Source organism: Ictalurus punctatus, chromosome 4 (genome assembly GCF_001660625.3).
Source record: "Ictalurus punctatus breed USDA103 chromosome 4, Coco_2.0, whole genome shotgun sequence".
Classification (NCBI taxonomy): Eukaryota; Metazoa; Chordata; class Actinopteri; order Siluriformes; family Ictaluridae; genus Ictalurus; species Ictalurus punctatus.
The window spans coordinates 23,335,163-23,349,371 of record NC_071284.1 but is presented as its reverse complement, the minus strand read 5'-3'; the positions used below and the strand labels follow the sequence as shown (position 1 = coordinate 23,349,371).

The following is a 14,209-nucleotide window of genomic DNA, read 5'->3' as shown; positions in this document are numbered from 1 at the left end:
CTAATTTGCACTGAACTGATCAGGCCTAGTTATATATCCTAATATAATCGCCTGATGTTAGCTGAATTTTAGCAAACATGGTTACTGGTTTACAGAATACAATATTTAGCCTAATGTTAGCTAGCTTGAAAGTGCCTCTATTAGCCTTAATCCAGTTGAACAAGAATTAAAGACGATATGTTGAATGGACCAAAATCACACCTGAATACTTCAACCCATTAATTTCTTCATACAGGAAGTGTCTTGAAGCTGTCATTACAAACAAAGGCTTCTCCACTAAGTATATCACTTTCATAAATAAACCCTAAAGCAGTCCAGATGTTGTGTCTGTTCAATTTAGCAAAAGTATATAGAGCCTTTGCAGTGATCTTGTTTTCTAGCTTTTCAGTAAGCTCTGTCCAGATGCTCTGATTAAGAGTAGCTATGTTGCCATTTTGGACAATGGCCTCTTTTGATGAACAGAGGACTGTGAAAATGGAATCCCTGTCAACTGTTGGTTTCTTGGGCATCTGACATAAGCAAAACATAATTACCCACTGAAATAATTGTGACTCATGTACAGTATAATCTTGTTTTCATGTATTACTGTATTTGCCCGAATACAAGGAAAATATAATATAGTAATAATATATAAGGATAATATATCTTATATTAGGACCAATATGGTAATGTTGACCCCTAGATGCACAAGGTAGTCAAAAAAAAAAAACTAACATGGGTACCATGTGCACCTGTAATTAGCATTTCATAGCTCCATTAGCCATATTAGTAGTAGCGATGAGTTTTCTGTTCAATAAACATTGACAATCTTTGCTCTCTTGAATGTTGTGCCATTATACTTGAAGTTAACTAATAATATTGTAACTGACAGTGTTAAAATATTGTACTTACACTGGCCAGAATTTTGATATAGTAACTTTATTGACTTTTCCTATATTAACTGTACACTAATTTCCACAAGAGCATCTTGAACAGAAGTGTCACTTGCACCTAGTGGTGGCAGTGAAGTGTAGCAGATGATACTCTTTGTAAAAAAAAAAAAAAAAAAGAAAGAAAGAAAAGTTCAATCATGAGAGACCAGTGAATGAAGTAAAGATAATTGTTTATTGAACAAATGATGAGACGATTATTCTTGACAAAGACTTCGGCAATTCGACTCTAAAAGTGTGCTCACACCAAGGAGATTTGCGCCTATAAGTAAAATATTTAAAAAATGGAAGCAGCACAAATGAAACCTTTAGTGGCACAAACCAGCACAAACAAAGCACAAACCCAACAGACTATTTGTGGGGAATTTGGAGCGTGGGGGGGTTGGGGGCTGAGTGACCTCAGAATGACCTATAAATATTATTTTAAAGTGCACCTATTATGGTTTTTCAAAATACTACCTTTCATGTAGTGTGCTGTAGAGTTGTTTGTGAATGTAAAAACGTCTGCAAAGTTTCAAAAATCAAAGTGCACGACAAAGATTTATTGGCTCACAAAAGAAGGAACCGATTCTGAACAGCTGAAACGAGTTGCTAGTAATTCCAGATTTACTTCCTGTACTAACCTATGTAGATTTGTAACAAAAAGCCCCACCTCTGGTTTTCATTGACTGCTCACTGACAGCGGTAGACCAATCATAACAGACTGGGACATCTGACCAATCAGAGCAGAGTATGCTCTCTGAAAGGAGGAGTTTAGAATGAATCCTTCAGAACAGATCATTTAATGAGTCGTTTTTGACACTGGGGGGAAAAGGGTAATACTGCAGTTTAAATTACGAGCATGTTAAAGTGTTTTTTGACCTTGGATGCATATAAATCTATTGTATAAGAGCTTTAAAACAAAATTAGACACATTTTAAAACCGTAATAGGTGCACTTTAATATCTCAAAAACCGAAGCAGCACAAACGGAGCACGAACGATTGATACTATTTTGTCGACGTCTTGCATGGGGGGGGTACTAAATTCTTTATTATTGTAACAGGTGTCTGTGATGATTCTCAAGCTGTCCTACAAGGCTTACTGCGCATGCGTATTTCACTTTAGCCTCTCGTTTCAGACACTTAGCGGAACACCCATAATTTCATGCTACCTCGGCATGTTATTATTTTTTTTTCTGCCTGACGGTTTATGTTAACTTGTTTTATCATCGGGTTTGTATATTAAATAAAACATTTATGTTATCCTATATCATTATGCAATTGATATACAGTATAATGTCAATAGCCATTTAAACATGCACACGAGGTGAGGTGTAGAAAAAATAATAAAACTAGTACATATACAAAGTTTCACTAATTGCTTCTTTTTTTCCCCCTTTTTTTTCTTTTTTAGCTATTGTCCATAAAATATGCAAAACTAGAGTTGATTTTTATGGACATGCAGAAAAACCCTTGTTTATAACACAGTGGTTCTCAAACTGGGGGCCACCAGATGGCGCCAGACGGCCGCACATAAACTCTAAAACATTATTTTAAAAAATACATAATAATAATTATACCTGTATGTAAGTCAGGATTGTCAACCTTTGAACTATGATGCACATAAAAATGAGAAATATTAATAAATTAAATCAGTTATACAAAGCACACTAAGACACACACGAAACAGAGACATCTGTTGATATACTAGTGAACAGTACTGTTAGCCACATGCTGATAAAACCTAAGACTATTTAAAATGGATAAGTTTTTAGATAGAGGACGTAGTCTCTTATCTGAGGAAGTTAATACAGAAGAGCATAGCGTGAAAAAATAACGATATTTGACGACTCTAGGGGGCCACAAAGGGATGCATATTACACAACGGAGGCCTCGCACAGAAACGTTTGAGAAGCACTGCTATAACATACCAAGCATGTGCTTGTGACTGGATTGAAGGTGCCATGCAGAACAACCTTACATTAATCTTCTATTTGTAAAATGTGACATTTTAATAGCTACTGTACATCTATATGGTGGATGTATGAAAGAAAGTCAGAGTGGATATGTTTACCTATCAGGCTAATTATGTTTCATATCATGTATTCAGTTATGAGTACCTTTTAAAATAGTGCTTGAAGTGTGGAAAAAAACTGCCAGTACTCCCCTTATTCACATGTTGGCATGTGTATCGGCTAATCATTAAGTATTACATTCTGAATTTCTACAGTGGATAAAAGATACTAGGGGATATCTAGTGTTCACAACATAAATTTATGACAACCATTTGCCAAACTATTAACTTTATAATATGGAATAATAATATATAATTTAATAATGTAATATCTGTATTTTACTGGAATAATGTAAGAATATAATAATGCAATATCTGTGATAAATCTCTTCTCCATTGAAAGGAGAAATATTGCCATCTCCTATATCTCAATACTCAAATTAATGCTTCCTCGTCTCCTTGCTCCTCCGTCCTCCAGCCCGTGACCAGGAAATCAATCGACGTCAACCATCTTGAAGGACATATCAATTCTCTAATTGCACCATGAGGAGGTGAGCAACAAGGAGTGAGGAAGCTTCCAGGGAGAAAACCGGAAGGCACTCAACACTCCCCAACTAAAACTACATGTGCGGTAGCCTACATATCAACTATATGTGAATGCAGGATAAATGAAGTGATCATCCATATGTGAAGTGGGGAATTGTGCACAGTCTGCCTATTTTGTGCACAAAATGTGCTATAATGTACATGATAACAGTGACTAACTTGTTTCACAGATTTTCCACAACATTAACTGTAACTACAAATGGATTAAAAGTATCACGCGATGCTCTTTAATATATATAAAAAAATTGCAAGCACTGTCAAACTGCTGTGGTATAAGAGGAATAAAACACTTCGGGATGTTTCCTATAACAGAATGCCCTGTTGTGTTTTAATCCTCCCTGAAATATTGATTACAAGCATTTCTGTTCCATGACACATGCAACGAGAAAACACTTCAGAAAGGTGTTTGCTATACAATATTTATTTGAATTTGTTGTGACTTGAATTGTAATATATAAATATTTATACACTATGGATACTTATGCATATATGGATAACCTTAATACATATTAATCCCTTCAACTCCCAAGACATGCCTATAGGACCAGAAAGACTTACAATGTGCACGATCATAACTACATAACTCTCCTCTTAGCTTTACTGGAATTACTAAATAATTGATAGCAGTTCCTATATAATGTACTTTAAGACGAATTACAGAATAATAAGCCAGGAATTTAAGGGGTTACACACTATTCAACATGATAGAAAAAAAGACTACAAAACCTTCCATGTTATAATGGCAGTGATGAAATATCTATTAAAAACACCACAAGCTTACACCTGTGACCAAAAAAATTTTTTTTTTAAAAATCGTGTATACATATTCGGAAAAGCATTCATAATGTCCTAGGGCCTTAGTTACCCATATTACACTTTTTAAACATCATACAGTGAGATCACAAACCATGATAAAAATGTTAGGCAATGATTAAGATATGAATGTATATCGGCACATGACCAGCTGAAGTCTAGAAAAATCTGAGCGAAGATTAATATGCATCAGTCAACATATCATCATTCCATATTTTGTAACATTATACAACAGTGTAGCTTTGCATTAAATTTACAAAGCAGTAATACCCTGAAAATGTATGCCTGAGGAGCACACAGAGCTCTTGTGTAGTTTTCAAATACCAGGTACAACAGATTGATCAAAACCAAATCATCTCTCTCTCACACACACAGCCCTGGAAGACACTCTTAAAAGAAAAGATAAATAAATCATAAAGAGCTCAATTAAATAAGCAGAAAAACATGAAGAAAAAGAAAGAAATCAAAACTAGAGAAAGAAAATAAGAAATACAAACTTGATATACCTCTTCATTCACACTAATTCACCTGAACAGCAGGTGCATGGCTGAGGGAGTGTGTCCACTTACATGTCAATTAAGCAGTAGTATTTGCATATCAGCCAATTAGAAGCTGGTCTCATTCATATGTGGTTTAGGACTGGTGGGTGGTGCGGAAGAGGGGCTTTCTGGTTTAGGCCCTGCTTCAGTGGATACAGCTTCACCTACAGGCAATGCGTTTCCTCGTCGAGGAGATGTGGGTGTCTGTGATCTGATCGGGCTCAAATTTGAAGAGGCGTGGCTTGAGACAGAGGGGGCAGGCCACCTGGATGCCGACGATGATAAATGTGGTCTGAGGCCAAGACGAGCTTCTGTTCCTGCAATGTCTGAGCTTTTGGCTCGTTCCTGACATCGTTCTACAAAACTGCCTCTCTGAGGGGCAAAAAGACCATCTCTGTCTCTCTCTCTGTCCAGGTGTCGCTCCCTCTCGCGTTCACTCGTGCTGCTGCTCAAAGAGCTCATGCTGAGGCCGAGATGAGGAGGAATATCACGCGCTCTTATAAACGCTTGCTGAGGTCGTGGAAGAGTGACGCCACGAACGCCAGATGCACCGACACGTGCACTCTCGCTCAACTGGGACTGCAGACTACAGGAAAGCAGAGAGGGAAAGGGGAGAAACAGAATTTCAACAGCGCATTTAGCTGGAAAAAAAAATTTCTCACCTTATCATGTCTACCCACCCACCATAATAAACAAAGAAAGAAAGAAAAGGAAGAGGATGTGAAGGAAATTAAACAATGAAAGGAAGGAAAGCTGCCAGAAAGAACAAAAGAAGGAAGAGAAGTCAGAAAACAAAAATTAAGGACAAGAAAACAAAAAAAATAAATAAGGGAGGGACGGAAAGAAAGAAGGAAGCAAGGAATTTTTTAAAATAAAGAAAACTAGGAAATGAATAAAAATAAAATGTATTAAATGAATAAAAATAAATAAATTATTTGAAGCAAAATTACAGAGCAACCAGGAACTTTTTATCTAGTCGAATTAGACCTGCAGGGCCCTCTGGTGGGATTTCTTGTCTGACCAATCAGTAATGAGCTTTTAATCATTTTATTTAGTTATTTTTTATTTCAGGCAGTTCATTTATCAACATGTGCACAGAATAATTCTAAATGTGTGTGTGTGTGTGTGTGTGTGTGTGTGTGTGTGTGCGCGTGTGCGTGTATAGAAGAGTTTCCTAAAACGTTCCTGCCAGTACGAGTTTACACTGGGAGCTCTCTATGTAATAATTAAATAAATACATAAATAAGTAAGTAAATAATGTATGAAACTATATGCACATGAATAAACACATCAACTCCACATCCTCATATAGTGAGACGCAACCAATGTTAACAGCTTATTAGGCAAAGTGACTTAATACCCTGTTAAAGTAGTGGGCGTTGGTAGCTGAAGCACCTCATAAGCTACTCATGAACATGGACGAAAAAGTCTAATCCAACTTGAAAAGCAGTTTCTCTTTAATAAAATCTAATGACTATCACTAGACGTGATGCAAGTTAGCTAATATGGTAAATAGTTAGAGCTATCTAGTTAAGTACTAGCTCTTTTGGAGTTAGCTAGTGAAGAGTTTTTTTTTTTGTGTGTGTGTGTATATACGTACCTGCAGGTAGAGTTGCGAGAAGAGTGTGTGAGCGATACTGCAGGACTCATGTCTGGTGTTCTGGTCAGTGCCAAGTCACACTGATCCAACAACTCCAATAGCTCTTCCTCAGTAGGGCCTCCTAGTGCTACACACACACACACACACACACACACACACACACACACACACACACACACACACACACACACACACGTTAAAATATTTTTTATTAAAGTTTGGAACTATTGCTTTGAACTAATGCAATTTTGATACATTTTAATTTCTTTCCATTCCTTTATCCATTTGTTCCAATACTTTCTTCTGCCCTTCTTCCTTCCGCTCCACAACTTACAAACAGTTAATCTAATAGAATTTCAAAATATGCAGTTGTGTTCAAAAGTTTGCATACCCCTTGCAGAATCTGCTAAATCTTAATGCTGTTAAGAAAATAAGAGGTATCATAAAAATCCCATGTTGTTTTTTTATTTAGTTCTGTCTTGAATAAGCGATTTCACATAACAGATGTTTACATATAGTCCACAAGACAAGATAATAGCTGAATTTATAAAAATTACCACGTTCAAAAGTTTACATACCCTTGATTCTTAATACTGTGTGGTGTTACCTGGATGATCCACGACTGTTTTTATGTTTTGTGAGAGTTGTTCATGAGTCCTTTATTTATCCTGAGCACTTAAACTGCCCGCTGTTCTTCAGAAAAATCCTCCAGGTCCTACACATTCTTTGCTTTTCCAGCATATTCTGCATATTTGACCCCTTTCCAACAGTGACTATATGATGTTGAGATCCATCTTTTCACACTGAGGACAACTGAGGGACTTGTACACAACTATTACATGAGGTGCAAACAGTCACTGATGCGCAAGAAAGCAACACGATACATTAAGAGCCAGGGGGTGTAAAATTTTGAAAAGGATGATCAGTGTAAACTGTTATTTTGCTTAAAGATCTTTTTTTTTTCATTTCGTACTTCAGACACTAAATAAGATAGTTACATGTCTCCCAGAAGACAAAATACTAACAATTTACACCAATCATCCTGTTCAAAAGTTTACACCCCCCTGACTCGTAATGTATCGTGTTGCCTTCTTGAGCATCAGTGACTGTTTGCACCTTATGTAATAGTCGTGTACGAGTCCCTCAGTGTGAAAACATGGTTCTGAACATCATATAGCTGTTGGAAAGGGCTCAAATATGCAGAAGATGCGGCAAAATCAAAGAATGTGTAGGACCTGGAGGATTTTTCTGAAGAACAGTGCTAAGGATAAACAAGGGACTCATGAACAGCTATCACAAACCAAAAAAAAGTCATGGATCAGGTAACGACACACGGTATTAAGAATCAAGGGTATGTAAACTTTTGAACGGGGTAATTTTTTATAAATTCAGCTATTATCTTGTCTTGTGGACTATATGTAAACATCTGTTATGTGAAATAGCTTATTCAGGACAGGACTAAATAAAAAACGAGATTTGTATGATCCCTCTTATTTTGTACAGTACTAAGATTTAGCAGATTCCACAAGGGGTATGCAAACATTTGGGCACAACTAGAATTATATATATATACACACATATACACACACACACACACACACACACACACACACACACACACACACACACACACACACACACACAATCTCACAAAAGTGAGTACACCCCTCACATTTTTGAAAATATTTGTTTATATCTTTTCATGTGACAACACTGAAGAAATGACACTTTGCTACAATGTAAAGTAGTGAGTGTACAGCTTGTGTAGCAGTGTAAATTTGCTGTCCCCTCAAAATAACTCAACACACAGCCATTAATGTCTAAACCGCTGGCAACAAAAGTGAGTACACCCCTAAGTGAAAATGTCCAAATTGGACCCAATTAGCCATTTTCTCTCCCCGGTGTCATGTGACTTGTTAGTGTTACAAGGTCTCAGCTGTGAATGGGGAGCAGGTGTGTTAAACTTGGTGTCATCACTCTCACACTCCCTCATACGGGTCACTGGAAGTTCAACATGGCACCTCATGGCAAAGAACTCTCTGAGGATCTGAAAAAAAGAATTGTTGCTCTACATAAAGATGGCCTAGACTGTAAGAAGATTGCCAAGACCCTGACACTGAGCTGCAGCACAGTGGCCAAGACCATGCAGCAGTTTAACAGGACAGGTTCCACTCAGAACAGGCCTCACCATGGTTGACCAAAGAAGTTGGTCAATGCTCAGACCATACGCCGCACACTGCATCACATTGGTCTGCATGGCTGTCGTCCCAGAAGGAAGCCTCTTCTAAAGATGATGCACAAGAAAGCCCGCAAACAGTTTGCTGAAGACAAGCAGACTAAGGACATGGATTACTGGAACCATGTCCTGTGGTCTGATGAGACCAAGATAAACTATTTGGATCAGATGGTGTCAAGCATGTGTGGCGGCAATCAGGTGAGGAGTACAAAAACAAGTGAGTCTTGCCTACAGTCAAGCATGGTGGTGGGAGTGTCATGGTCTGGGGCTGCATGAGTGCTGCCAGCACTGGGGAGCTACAGTTCATTGAGGGAACCATGAATGCCAACATGTACTGTGACATACTGAAGCAGAGCATGATCAGTATGCAGTATTCCAGCATGATAACGACCTCAAACACACCTCCAAGACGACCAGTGCCTTGCTAAAGAAGCTAAGGGTGAAGGTGATGGACTGGCCAAGCATGTCTCTAGACCTAAACCCTACTGAGCATCTGTGGGGCATCCTCAAACAGAAGGTGGAGGAGCACAAGGTCTCTAACATCCACCAGCTCCGTGATGTCATCATGGAGGAGTGGAAGAGGACTCCAGTGGCAACCTGTGAAGCTCTGGTGAACTCCATGCCCAAGAGGGTTAAGGCAGTGCTGCAAAATAATGGTGACAACACAAAATATTGACACTTATGACAAAATGGCTAATTGGGTCCAATTTTGACATTTTCACTTAGGGGTGTACTCACTTTTGTTGCCAGAGGTTTAGACATCAATGGCTGTGTGTTGAGTTATTTTGAGGGGACAGCAAATTTACACTGTTACACAAGCTGTACACTCACTGTGTGTGTGTGTGTGTGTGTGTGTGTGTGTGTGTGTGTGTGTGTGTGTGTGTGTGTATATATATATATATATATATATATATATATATATACACACACACACACACACACAAACACCTACAGTGAGGGAAAGAAGTATTTGATCCCCTGCTGATTTTGTACGTTTGCCCACTGACAAAGAAATGATCAGTCTATAATTTTAATGGTAGATTTATCTGAACAGTGAGAGACAGAATAACAAGAAAATCCAGAAAAACGTATGTCAAAAATGTTATAAATTGATTTGCATTTTAATGAGGGAAATATGTATTTGACCCCCTCTCAATCAGAAAGATTTCTGGCTCCCAGGTGTCTTTTATATAGGTAACGAGCTGAGATTAGGAGCACACTCTTAAAGGGAGTGCTCCTAATCTCAGCTCGTTACCTGTATAAAAGACACCTGTCCACAGAAGCAATCAATCAATCAGATTCCAAACTCTCAACCATGGCGAAGACCAAAGAGCTCTCCAAGCATGACAGGGACAAGATTATAGACCTACACAAGTCTGGAATGGGCTACAAGACCATTGCCAAGCAGCTTGGTGAGAAGGTGACAACAGTTGGTGCGATTATTCGCAAATGGAAGAAACACAAAAGAACTGTCAATCTCCCTCGGCCTGGGGCTCCATGCAAGATCTCACCTTGTGGAGTTGCAATGATCATGAGAACAGTGAGGAATCAGCCCAGAACTACACGGGAGGATCTTGTCAATGATCTCAAGGCAGCTGGGACCATAGTCACCAAGATAACAATTGGTAACACACTACGCCGTGAAGGACTGAAATCCTGCAGCGCCCGCAAGGTCCCCCTGCTCAAGAAAGCACATATACATGCCCGTCTGAAGTTTGCCAATGAACATCTGAATGATTCAGAGGACAACTGGGTGAAAGTGTTGTGGTTAGATGAGACCAAAATGGAGCTCTTTGGCATCAACTCAACTCGCCGTGTTTGGAGGAGGAGGAATGCTGCCTATGACCCCAAGAGCACCATCCCCACCGTCAAACATGGAGGTGGAAACATTATGCTTTGGGGGTGTTTTTCTGCTAAGGGGACAGTGAATTTCACCGCATCAAAGGGACGATGGACGGGGCCATGTACCATCAAATCTTGGGTGAGAACCTCCTTCCCTCCGCCAGGGCACGGAAAATGGGTCGTGGATGGGTATTCCAGCATGACAATGACCCAAAACACACGGCCAAGGCAACAAAGGAGTGGCTCAAGAAGAAGCACATTAAGGTCCTGGGGTGGCCTAGTCAGTCTCCAGACCTTAATCCCATAGAAAATCTGTGGAGGGAGCTGAAGGTTCGAGTTGCCAAACGTCAGCCTCGAAACCTTAATGACTTGGAGAAGATCTGCAAAGAGGAGTGGGACAAAATCCCTCCTGAGATGTGTGCAAACCTGGTGGCCAACTACAAGAAATGTCTGACCTCTGTGATTGCCAACAAGGGTTTTGCCACCAAGTACTAAGTCATGTTTTGCAGAGGGGTCAAATACTTATTTCCCTCATTAAAATGCAAATCAATTTATAACATTTTTGACATGCTTTTTTCTGGACTTTTTTTTTTGTTGTTATTCTGTCTCTCACTGTTCAGATAAATCTACCATTAAAATTATAGAATGATCATTTCTTTGTCAGTGGGCAAACGTACAAAATCAGCAGGGATCAAATACTTTTTTCCCCTCATGTATATGTATGTATGTATGTATGTATGTATGTATATATGTGTGTGTGTGTGTGTATATATATATATATATAATTTTTTCTTTTTTTTTTTTTTTACAATGCAACTTTTTTTGAATACCATAATCTTTCTTTCCTTCCACAATCATCCCCTTGAAGGCATAATGTTTTCTTCAGGAAGTACACATCTAAAGAATTAAATTCACATGCCTTTTATGTCCACCTTGGCTGCGATCTCCATGGCTGTTGTCAAGTCCCACATCTGAATGCTGCCGTTGCCATGGCCACTGAACAGGAAGCGGCGTGGCCGTGACCCAATGCGGCTTGACCCCTCACACTCGTGAACCATGAATGCTGTGATTGAAGTCCCATCCACAGAGCGCACCTCACACACCCTGTGTGTACGTGCGCGCACACACACACACAAAATTGTTGATTTGATCGTTCTATTCCCCAATGGTTTTTAATTGTATTAATATTATCATCCCCCCACCCATTTTCTGTGACTATTCAAACCCACATACAATCATGTGAAAAATCAGTACACTCCATGGAAATTGTTGGCTTTTTTGACATATTTGGACAAGCAAACGTTTGATCATCTTTGAAACAGTACCTATTAATAAAGTTGATGTGCTTGAACAAAACCACAAAGAAAATTAGCTTTTTCAGTCATTTATTCAACAGAAATATCAATAGCTGTCATTCTTCCGTGGAAAAAGTAAGTATACCCTTGGCTTCAGAAGCTAGTACTGCCCCCTTTAGTAGAAATAACTTCTTGTAGGCATTTTGCATAATTGTCCACCAGACTTGCTGGAATTTTTGACCACTCTTCCATGCATTATTCTTTCAGCTACAAGGTGTTTGAGGGTTTTCTTGCATGTACTGGCCATTTCACCCCCCCCTCCCCAACATTTCAATGGGATTCAAACCCGAGCTTTGATTATGCCATTCCATAACCCTCCATTTCTTCTTTTTGAGCCATTCCTTGGTGGATTTGCTAGTGCGCTTAGGATCATTATCCTGTTGAAAGGTCCACTTTCGGTTCAACTTCAACATTCTGACAGATGACCTCACATTATCTTCAAACACTCTTTGATATGATGCAGAATTCATAGTTGAATCAATGAATGCAAGCGGTCCATTCTGTGAAGCAGTAAAGCAACCCCAAACCATAACATTTCCACCACTGTGCTTCACAGTTGGTATGAGGTGCTTCTGCTGAAAAGCTGTCTTTGGTCTGCACCAAACATGTCTGCTGTTACTGTGGCCAAACAACTCTATCTTTGATTCGTCTGTCCAGAGCACATTATTCCAAAAGGCCTGGTCTTTGTCTATATGCTCAATGCTCAACTGTTGTCTTGCCAAGGCTTTTTCCTGGCACACCTCACATGCAGGTCAAATTTGTGCAATCTCTTTCTGATTGTAGAAGCATGCACTTTCACACCAACAGCTGCAAGACTTACTAGCAGATCCTGTGATTAAATTTTGGGGTTCTTGGAGACTCCTTTTTGCATCAGAAGGTCTGCTCTTGGGCTGAATTTGTGTTTGAAATCTTCGCCACTTGTTGATCATTTCCCTTACAGTGGAATAATGTATTTCAAATAATTTGGAGATCTTTTTATATCCCTGACCAGACTCAAAGGCATCCACAACCTTTTTTCTGAAGGCCATAAAGAACTCTTTAGATCTTGGCAAAATGACACCACACACCTTAATAAGAAAGGGAACACCAGACACTAGATATGAGAGGGGTTTAAATAAGACAGATTCCACCTGCACTCCCGAAGCAGGTTCTAATCACTGGCACCCAATCATGAACACCTGATTCTAATTTTATGGAGTTGAAGGTGAGATAAATGTAGGGGTGTACTTACTTTTTCCATGTGACTGATCTGATTTTTGTTCATTTAAATTGTGAAAATTACTAGAAAATGTACATTTTATGTGCCATTTGATAGAGTGTATCCCCTTTATTAATAGGCACTGTTACAAAGAGGATCAAATGTTCGCTTGTCCAAATGTCAAAAAAAAAAAAAAAAAAAAAAAAAAAAAATTCCATTTGGTGTTCTTATGTTTTTCATATGACTACATTTCACATTTTCTACACAATTTTTTCAAAGAGAACGGGTGAATTTTTATGTCCTCATATTCTCCCTTTCTGTTCTTCTTTCTCTATTCTCTTTCCAATTCAAATAGAAAAAAGATGGATCGAAACTTTTCCATGGATGGATGGTCTTTTCTACCTTTTGCCATTAGAGGAGAGTCGTACATAGAGTTTATCAGTGTCAGGAACTACGCGCTGAATAAACACCTGCTGCTCATCTCTCTCTCCATATGGACCTGAGAAACAGGAGTAGGAAAAAATCTCCACTTAGAGGCTTAGCAATGGACACCAATGTTAAAGGAGCAGTGTAAACAATACTTTCCTTACTCCAAACATCAAGACATTTTCTATGCCTGAAGTCTTTGTATTTAGTTTGTCACTGAAGATATTATGCTAATGTAACTAACATATTAGGGGCCTACTAGCTAATGATTTGGCATTGTGTAAACCATCTAAATCCTCATAGTGCTGCATCAAGTAGTTCAGTATCTCATATAGACTTGCTTGTGGTTTCCGATACTATTTGACACTGATGTTCATAAAAATAAAATAAAGGAATTTGGAAAGCTAAGAAAGTAGTACTGTAAAGTAAAAAATTGCTTTCTTTCTCAGCAAATAATTTGGTGTAACCCTGCACAAATATCAGACCACATAGGAGATGTGGCTTTCAGATCTCTAAAATTTGAAGACAAAATTGCACATCAGAAGTGATTCACAATCTAGTTATAATGTAAACATCATAACATAGAGACACATTTTGGAGTTTTGTAACATAATTTGAATTTTTTTTTTCTTCTGTTTATGAACAAATGTTACTAATGATCCATTGTGCAT

The 14,209-nt window shown here is 38.6% G+C and overlaps 1 protein-coding gene across 1 annotated transcript in view; it reads right to left on the bottom strand.

Moving 5' to 3' along the window:
* Positions 1-3,930: 3,930 nt before the first annotated feature.
* Positions 3,931-14,209, bottom strand: part of shkbp1 (SH3KBP1 binding protein 1) — a 36,541-nt gene continuing 26,262 nt past the window's right edge. Inside the window, exons 15-18 of the mRNA XM_017466655.3 lie at positions 13,515-13,611; positions 11,479-11,663; positions 6,482-6,608; positions 3,931-5,467 (exon numbers count right to left, since the gene is read on the bottom strand). Coding sequence (XP_017322144.2) covers positions 4,948-5,467; positions 6,482-6,608; positions 11,479-11,663; positions 13,515-13,611 — 929 coding nt within the window. The 3' untranslated portion in view covers positions 3,931-4,947. The remainder of the gene's footprint in view (positions 5,468-6,481; positions 6,609-11,478; positions 11,664-13,514; positions 13,612-14,209) is intronic.